At 37.7% G+C, this 9250-nt stretch overlaps 2 protein-coding genes across 2 annotated transcripts in view; one reads left to right on the top strand and one right to left on the bottom strand.

The window, feature by feature from the left end:
• Positions 1–2512: 2512 nt before the first annotated feature.
• LOC103154577 (GTPase IMAP family member 4-like) lies at positions 2513–3283 on the bottom strand. Its single transcript, XM_016662817.1, has one exon. It carries the CDS (start codon positions 3281–3283, stop codon positions 2513–2515), a length of 771 nt encoding a protein of 256 aa, XP_016518303.1.
• A 1332-nt stretch (positions 3284–4615) lies between these two features.
• LOC103154535 (protein NLRC3-like) overlaps positions 4616–9250 on the top strand; it is a 14380-nt gene continuing 9745 nt past the window's right edge. Inside the window, exons 1-3 of the mRNA XM_007575859.2 lie at positions 4616–4734; positions 6269–6303; positions 7139–7420. Of these exons, the coding sequence (XP_007575921.1) occupies positions 6276–6303; positions 7139–7420 (310 nt within the window). The 5' untranslated portion in view covers positions 4616–4734; positions 6269–6275. The remainder of the gene's footprint in view (positions 4735–6268; positions 6304–7138; positions 7421–9250) is intronic.

Genomic DNA, 9250 nt, shown 5'->3' with positions numbered 1-9250 from the left:
GTCCCTGCACCGCCCTGGATGGCATAATTGTTTGACAATTATGCTCAAGCTATTTACTGATCTGTCAGGTTTCCGATATGCGTCCCCCCCAATGACAGACTCGTTCCTATGCCCTTGCCTGCAGGTGTATCTATTAGCAGGTTTAATTTTGCCTGTACTTTGTTGTGTACATTATTTTAAGTGTATTTGACAAGTTTACCAAAATATAAAAAATGTCAAACTGCATTTGCCTTGTTTTGCTTTAACTTATACTTTTCATTACCTTACTTGAGTACATCCATTATTACAGTAATTTCCATACTTAAGTACAAGATGTTTCAGATACTTTAAGACTTTAACTCAAGTAACATTTCAGTGACTTGGACTTTTACCAAAGTTATATTTTGGAGAGGTACCTATACTTTTACTTGACACTGAGATTTCAGTACTTTATACGACACTGCTTCTTACCTAACCTTAGTAAAAGTAAAAAGTACAGCACAAAAACATACCCCAATAAGTACTTATCCTTAAAAAAAGAAAAAAAGAAAAACGTGTACTAAAGACAAGTAACTGCAACTAATTATTTCCCATCTCTGCACATAAATCACTCAGCAGGTTTTATACTGTACAGAGGCTCCTCAGATCCAAGCTGTGCTGGTTGTTGAAAACTTTCTTTGTTTCTCAGCTCCGTTCCTTTTATGGCAGCGCTACACCGCTCTCTAGTGGACAGTTTGAAAACAGGAAAAGCTGTGATCTCTGATGAAATACTTCACTAAAATAATGTTTTTTCACATTATATGAAGCAAAACACCGATAACTTCCAGTGCCACATATGTTAATTTGTGCCGAAATTATTGTTCCTTGACGTGAGTTTAATGAGCCACAGAAAATGAATCAGAAATGCTGATGTAAAGTTGTGTTACTCTATTTATTATAGTCTACAAACAAAAGCAGTAAAAATGTAATTGAAATAATATGTCAGATTTATATTCATGAGCTCCATTATCAGGTAAATTTGCTCATGGAGTAATTTTAAGTGTCCTTTTCTGGGAATCTTCCTCTCCGCTCTTTGTTTTCTCCATTTGTGGATTATCTCTGTAATTGTTGTTTTAGTCTACTTCATGTTAGCAGACAGGTGCTCTTAAGTGAATACTTAATGATTTTATAGATCTTGTTGTAATTATGCCAAAGCTAAGAGTTCAAAAACTGTGATAAGTTACAATTAATTCATAACATGTTTCTATTTCTCTAGATTTTTCATTTTAAATTATATTTTTGTATTTAGTCAGGAACTCTCTGCGTGAAATTAAAACGAGTTTGACTTCAAACATGTAAAAGAAAATATGCGAGTAAAAATATTTTTCACAGCTTTGTATTTCTCAATTTATACTGACTTTAGCTGGAACCCTTACAAAACACTGAAATGTCACGACAAAACACTTTGTTTTGTTTAAAATTGATTTTTATGTCAGTTCTAGTTTAAGTGTGGATTTATAACAGAACAGAAATAATTTACTATCCGTTCAATACCACAACATTCCCCAGTCACTTCTATATGTAAAGCAAGTAATGTACAAAACAATCAATTTAGCAGCATTTATTGTTTTCATCAAGTTTTATTTGTGATTTTATATTAAGAACAGGGTGACGCAAAATGTCTCAACAGAACAGAAACATTAAAAAACACCAGAAATCAGTTCAAACAATCATCAAAAGTGAGAATTATTGCAAAAAGTGCAGGAATATTGAAGTAAAAACCATTGTGAATCTAGTACATTTACTGTCATTTTCTATTTATGCTCATCTTTCCAGCAACAATATACATTTTCCAAAAGACAGTTTCTAAAAGCTTAACAAGTGATACATGAAATACTTTGAAATAATATACAAACACTAATTGACATGGATTCAAACAACTAATTTTTTGACTGCATGTGAAGCAGCCTTAAGCGAAGATCAGCCTGCAGTCTAAGATCTCCAACAGTGTTAAAGTCTGGCAGCTTCATATTAGACAGTTAAGTTCCAAATTATTCATGCCTATCAGGAGGTGCAGAGTCTATAGTGATCTAATATAAGCTCTGTGTTCTTAAAAAACCTCACATGAACTTTCCAACATCCAGGTTCTGGCTGAGTTTTGATGTCAAGATGTTATGAAGGAGTTTTACCCTGACTGGAGATCTGCTTTATTTATTAGCAATGAAAGAAACAGAATCTAGTTTGTCGTTTTCTGTTCTCCATGTTTTGTACTTTGTTTTTGTTAAGGAACTTGCGGTTGAAATGTGTTGTTTTCAGATTCCTGCAGTCATCGTCATGTTTTTAAGAGCTGCAAGTTTCCAACTTTCAATATTTAACTATTAAAACCAGCTTGGAACAAATTTACCAAAGCTACATGCAGCGTTAACAATTTGTTCTCCAGCTTTTGCCAAATAATAGAGAGGATTATTTTGCTCAGCTTCTTCTCTGGCCTTAGATTCATACTCAGACTGCAGCCTGGATTTTGCTTGTTGACTTTCTCTCTTCTGCTTTTCCTTCAGGGCTTGAAACTGCTTCTCTCTCTCTCCTTTCTCTCTCTCTCTCTGTCAGCCTGGATTTGCTTATACATTCTCTCCATCTCTTTCTCATACTTTTCTTTTATTTTTCGGTCCAGTTCTTCTCTCTCTTTGCGTATTTCTTCTTCTTTCTCCTTCAGGATTCGTTGTTTCTCCTCTCCGATCGCCCTCTCAGCCTCTTGGAACATCTCACTGGTGTAGTGACTTCCTCCATTCCTGTCAACAATGGTTCTGATCTTCTCCAGCAGCTCAGTGACCTGAGGTTTCTTATCTTTCAGCTTGTTGTTGAAGACATGATACTGGTTGTTACACCTGGACACCAGATCCTGCAGCTCTGGGCTGTCGGACAAATAATCTTCAATGGTGGAATCAAGGTCGTCTCCACGGGTAAACAGAACCATGCTGTATCTGTCTGCTGCCTCTCCAAAGATCTTTTGAATCATTTGCACTGATTGTAATTCTTCTGCTGTGAATCTGCCGATTGGAACGACCACCAGGAAGATGTGGGGAGGAGCAGCAGGAGCAGCATAACAGACGCACTGACTCAGATCTTTGATGGTTTTATCTCCCTCAAACCTGGTGTCAAACAGACCTGGAGTGTCAATGACAGTAACCTGCTGTCCATCCACATTACTGGAGCATTTGGAGCAGTTCACAGTCATGGATTTGGGGCTGCATTTGGACTGAAAGCACCCTCGACCCAGAATGGTGTTTCCAGAAGCGCTCTTTCCAGTCCCAGTCTTCCCCACCATCACGATCCTCAGCTCATTGTTGTTTGTAATGTTTGTTCCTGTAAAGAAGACGATTTGAATCTGATCATCATGTTGAACTCAGAACTTTAGTCTCTGTGTATCTGGAAGAGAGAAAATTATCCATCTGAGACCTTATAAGCACTGAGGGAATCAGTGACATTGGGATCATCATACAGTTGAAACCAAATATTTCAAAACACTATATTGTCATGTTGGTGTTAACCTGGGTTCGATCGAACCCCAGAGGTTTGATGAGTTGGTCTCAGGGGTTCGGCGGAACCTCTGTCACGGAGGTAAAGACACACTGTGAGGGTCAACCTGAACAATCTACTATTCTCCCTGCACTAAACCAGATTCCACTCATGTATAGTGACATATAAATTATTATATTATTACCAGATGTTTGACAGGACACAATACTAGTTTAGGTCTTATTTTCCAGCTATAAGTCACTGTACCGACCATCAACTCCTCTATATAGCAAAATATTCTAGAGTTTAATGTGAGGCTGCCTCTGTAATGAACCTTGACTCAATCTGAGGCAACAAGAAAACATGCCTGCACAACAGAGACAGAAATTCACAAACATCTCACAGTAAACGCCCACTGTGACTTAAAACCTGTCTCATCAGGTTATCAACGTTTTTGTTTGAACGCCTGAGACAAAAACATCCTCCAGGCTAAAAGAGGCCAAAGCTGAAAGAACATTATGTTCAGGAATGAAAGAAGTTCAGGTGAGAATCAGCATGAAAAGTTTTCTTTCTATCGACATTAAACACTATGAAATAAATTTGTAAAATCTCTGCTTCATAAAGAACATTTTATCAGCTGGTCGTGTCTACATGTGGAGTAACATGGACTCAGTGCAGCATCATGACATTTTATAGAAACAACTGGAAAACTTGTCAGACTCTCTGGTCCAGTTCTGGACTGGTTCCAGTCTGACCTGAAGAACTGGGACTTCTTTGTGTCAGTAGGAAATGTCTCAGCAGATTGAACAGAATGTGGGGAACCTCGAGGTTCCATCCTGAGACCATCAGATTTAATATCTACAAGCTGATCAGATGAGAGCAAGAAGAAAATATCACTAGTGGATATTTTCTTTGGTGCTGTGTTGGTTGTTTTATGAAGTTCTTTATAAATAAGTATAAATCTGATAAACTTAAAATCTCCATTAATTTAATAAAAAAAATTGATCCAGAAATTTCTGAATATGTTTCAAACAAAGAACCTTTAAACTAAAATGTGAACTTGTTGTTTTTGTACTTTTATTTCCTGGTAGCGATGGTCAGACAGGATTCCTGTCATTTCAACAGGTGAACATTCCTCTGCTGTCAGAGGGGGCGGAGCCTCAAGTGGGTCTGGTTCAGGTTCTGGAGAATCAGGTCCAGTTCTCCAGTTGGCTCTGACTCGGTTTGTGTGAACAGAAGGAGAAGCAAAGTTCTGATCAGGTGAGTTTTAACTCCACTTTCTACTGGTTTCCAGTCCTGACTGGGTTTTCTCTCTTTCTGTTTGACAGAACCAGAAACAGAACTGGGCCTGATTCTGGTTCTGTTTATGACGCAGAGCTGAAGCACCTGATTTCAACCAGGAACTCTGATTTTCTCTGAGTTTTCATCTGTAACCCAGACAACAAGCTGAGTTTGCTCCCAGTTTTATAGTGGAGTCAAACTGGTACCAGTAGGTTCTGAGTGTTAGTGGCCCAGCTGAGATATCTGGGTTTCTGGTTGGTGGATGGAAAATATTTCAATACGAAGTCAATAATTTATTGATCAAAGAGGATTTCTCTGGGCTTTTATCAGTAGAAAATCCGGATGGAATCAGTCTGTGGTGACAGAAGACAGCTGATCACATTTCAATCAATTATTGGTCAATAATAAGTGATTATGGTGACATAACAACAAAGCGCCCCCGAGAGTATTTAAAAACATCCTCTGTTGTTATTTAGACCTGAACTGAGTTAAAACATTAAACCTTAAAAAAAATAACACACCCAGCAGAAAATATATATATATTAAGTACAGAATCCATTCAGTGACTGATATTTCAGTGATATTTATTGTTGTTTTAATTAAATAAATTTATTTGTTATATTTAGAGGTTATTTGTGAATATTTAGAGATATTTGAAGTGTTTTTCTATTTTATGATCAGTGTTATCTATCTGGGTTGGTTAGTTCATGTAATATAAATAAACAGAGAGTTTCTTAACAATCACTGCAGTTTTTCCTCTGGGTTGGTGGCAGGATGTTGACCTTTGAGCCAAATGTTTTGGTTCCTGGCTGCATTGAGGTTTTTTAGTTTCTAAGTAAAACTGTAGCAGATGTGTTGACTTTTGTTTTGTCCTCTTGGAATTTAAGTTATACATTTTAAGCTAGAAAAGCAGAAAACTGTTTTTAACTCGTGTTTTTTAAAAACCTGATCAGATTTATTTCACCATCATAGTGGAACAAAGGCAAAAAGGCTTCAGACTCATTTCATAATGTTCCTTAAAAAAAAAGAACCAGCTGCTTCTGCTTCTCTGATTATGGAGATTAATACGGATTAATCTGGTCACCTGAAAGCTAAACGCCTGAGCAGGAGGCCAGACTCCTTTCTGGAGTCTTTCCTTTCTGCAGCTGATGCTGCCACTTAGTGGTAGCAGTAACGCATTACAGTCAGATGGTAAATAGGAAGTTAAAGAGGTGAAAACGTTTACGTTTCTACCTGAAGGAAATCAGAGCCTAGAATGACTGACAGTCAATGCCGAACATTATTCATGGAGAAGAAAAATGTCATGTGTGTGTTTATTTTTTTCTACAGTCAGTATATAAACTGACTATAGATTCAGTCAGTTTATAGCTTTAATTATGTTTTTCTGGTGAGTCTGTGCTTGTGTGCTTAAATAAGCACTTTTTATCTTTTATTGGATATTTTCTCCATTTCTAAATAGCAAATACTTTTATTATATAACACCTGAAATATAATAAATCTTCATGTTTTCCAGGTAAAAGATGGCGCAGAAGCAGGAAGTGAATTTTGGTAAGTGATCAGAAGCAGAAATTAACTATCATAAAGGAATAAACTGACCAATCAGCCTGTGCTACTGCCATGCGATGAAGCTCAGCCTCAGTGTGTCTTTATTGTTTTCATGCTTCCTGTTCAGTGAAGCTCTGGTGGAAACATTATGAGTTTCTGCAAAACCTGAAGGTAAAAACTGAACTCAAATGGAAACAGAACTAAAAGGAACCAAAGTAAAGAAGCCTAATCAATGTATCCAGTAATTGCATCATTTATTACTAATTCATTGTCCCAGATGGAAAAACTTGCTGTGTCTTTTATTCCAACTTTTGGTGAAAGAAATTTTAAAGTGTAGAGACGGAGGTGAGTCCAAAGGCCTTATTTGTAAAGTGTAGGTACGTACAAAAAAGTGTGGCACCATATTTTACGCACAAGTCAGCATGTATAAAAATGAATGTCGCATGAAAATGTGCATAAATATACGCAATTTTTTTCCCTGGCGTAAAAATGTGCAACAGCAGCACAAACTTTTTCTGTGGACAATATCAAACTACAAAGCGTCAAAACTCACTGAACACACTGAAATCTGACAACATTCTTCATTTTTTAGACCAAGAATCATCAAACCTGATGTTTTTTACACGATTTTATGAAGTAGATTTGATTAATGTTTCTGCTGTGTTGTCTGTAAAATAAAATTTTGTGATAGTAGCTGTTTGTCGAAGTGAGCCAATGTTGATTGTGCTTTCAAAGATGACAGCAAAGTGAGCTGACAGAGCAACATCATTTGATCCTCATCACAATTTTCTCTGACATTTCTAGTTAAATGAATCCTGTCTCTAATTTCTGCCTGCAGAGGAAAAACTTTTCGATGTTCGTAGCAAGTTTGTGGAAAGAATTTCTGAAGAAATCCTAAATCAGCTCCTCGATGGCCTTCTATCAGACTCTGTCTTTACTCTTTTGGAGAAAGAGAATATACTTCAGAAGAACCAAACCAGAGCAGACAAGGCCCGCAACACCATAGATTCTGTGATAAAGAAAGGAAAAAAAGCCAGCAGATTGACGATCCTACATCTTCACCACAAAGATCAGTCTCTGTCCAACCAGCTGGGTTTGTCCTCAGATTCCTTTGGTCTAGGTGAGACACACAGTTCATTAAAGCTGCTTTTACAGTCTCTAAATTTATAATTAGTCTTTGATTTAATTATAAATTTGTTCTCAAATATTTCCTAATGTCAAAACTTGTTACCGCACAGAAAAAGATATTAACCTTCTTGATGTGTGATGACACAGTGGATTCTCGGTTCAGCTTGTTGAATATTAAAATGAATGAAAATTAAATGCAACTGAATATGTAATTATACCATATACAATTTTTAAAATTGATGGGTAAATATGGATTTTTTTTTTTTGACACCAAATGACTATCAACCAAAAGGTCAGCACAAATTGTGCACCCAGAAGTAAAATACATGCTTTTGTAAAAAATTTTTTTTTTAATTATCAAATATTTTCTGTACATTTAAAAATAAATGTACAGGAGCAGCTGTGGCCAATTCTTTTCTGATTTTTGAAGCCACACTCAATGTAGAACCTTGAGGTTCTGCGGGTTTCCCCCCAGTGTAATATAAGCCAGCAGATCACCAGGCTGTATAGTTTGATTGTGATTTTTCTGACATTTCAGCGCCAGTGTCTTTCTTTTTGTCATGATGGGTTCAGTCTTTCTGACCCACATGCAAGAACACCAGATGGAGAAACAAAAATCAGTAAAAGAGATTTGTTGAAAAAAATATAAATAATGACCAGAACTGCAGGTCCAAGGGAGTTTGGCGACAGGTTTGGGTTCACTGGAGCAGGGGGAGAAACGGAGGTGAGTTCAGGGAAGCTTGATTTTAGAATTGTGCGCAAACAAAGCCTTACTTGGATTAGTGGAGATCTGAGCCTAGGAGAGTACTGCGTTTACCAGGGTGGAGATCTCGGTGGGGGGTTTGCTGCTAGGCCAACAAAGGAACTGCGGTGGAGCACAGACGGCGTTGGAGGGCAGACAGGTAAGTTCTTTAATTTCCAATGGGAGGGAGACAGCCAACATGGAGGTCCAAGGAAGGTTTGATTACTGCGAGGGTGTAAGTGGAGCTCGGGCTACCGGTTGGTAACATCCAACGGCATCAAGAAGAGGTGAGTTCACAGAGAACTAGTGTCGAGAAAAGTCGAGCTCATCCCACTTCCCCATGCTGGAGATTTTAGTTTAATAATAACAATGAATAAAGTTATCTTTAAAACTAATTACACAGGTGACATTAAGACCCAACAGTAGAGTCAGACGGTAATGAAATTAATCTGGTTGTGTGTGTTATTGTGTCCTGCAAACTTTGCTTTAATTCTACTTTATAAAATCTAAACAATTTTAGTAATTGGATAAAACCCAGAGTAAAATACATATAATCATTTCTTTAACTACTGTATGGGGTTGAAGAGTAAAGAGTAAAAAGTGTCTGATACTGTGTCACAAATATAGACTGCAGGGGTGAAAGAACTGTCAGCACGGAGGAAAGAGGAAGTGAGATTTTGAGACTATATCTGCACTAGGTGTTTTGAGTTGTTAATCTTTAAGTTTTAAAGAAGAAGGAAGGTTAAAAGTTGAGTGGAGGAAAGGTCGAGGCTAACTGAAGGCACTTGACGTCAAGGAAAGTACGTACCGGACATGCAGAATATACAGTATAAAAATATATGCAAACGGAGGATCGAGGTTCTTTGTTCCGCGGCGTTCGAGTCGAGCAAACGGAGATGCAGAATCAACGGAGGGCTGCGTGATGACACCCCGGGACGACTGCTCGCTGCACAAGAAAGGAACAAGATCCGTTTACCCACAACCCGGGATTCTGATTCGACCGCGGCCCCAAACGCAACCCCAAGGATTACAACGATGCTGCAGTTGACATGGGGAATATACCGAGATCTTTTGTGGATA

Source organism: Poecilia formosa, unplaced genomic scaffold (assembly GCF_000485575.1).
Source record: "Poecilia formosa unplaced genomic scaffold, Poecilia_formosa-5.1.2 Scaffold391, whole genome shotgun sequence".
Classification (NCBI taxonomy): domain Eukaryota; kingdom Metazoa; phylum Chordata; class Actinopteri; order Cyprinodontiformes; family Poeciliidae; genus Poecilia; species Poecilia formosa.
Note: the sequence above shows the minus strand (reverse complement) of the source record. Positions and strands in the feature narration are given on the sequence as shown.

Coding starts and splice junctions, on each gene's coding strand:
- LOC103154577 (XM_016662817.1), bottom strand. CDS start 3,283: ATGGTGGGGAAGACTGGGACTGGAAAGAGCGCTTCTGGAAACACCATT.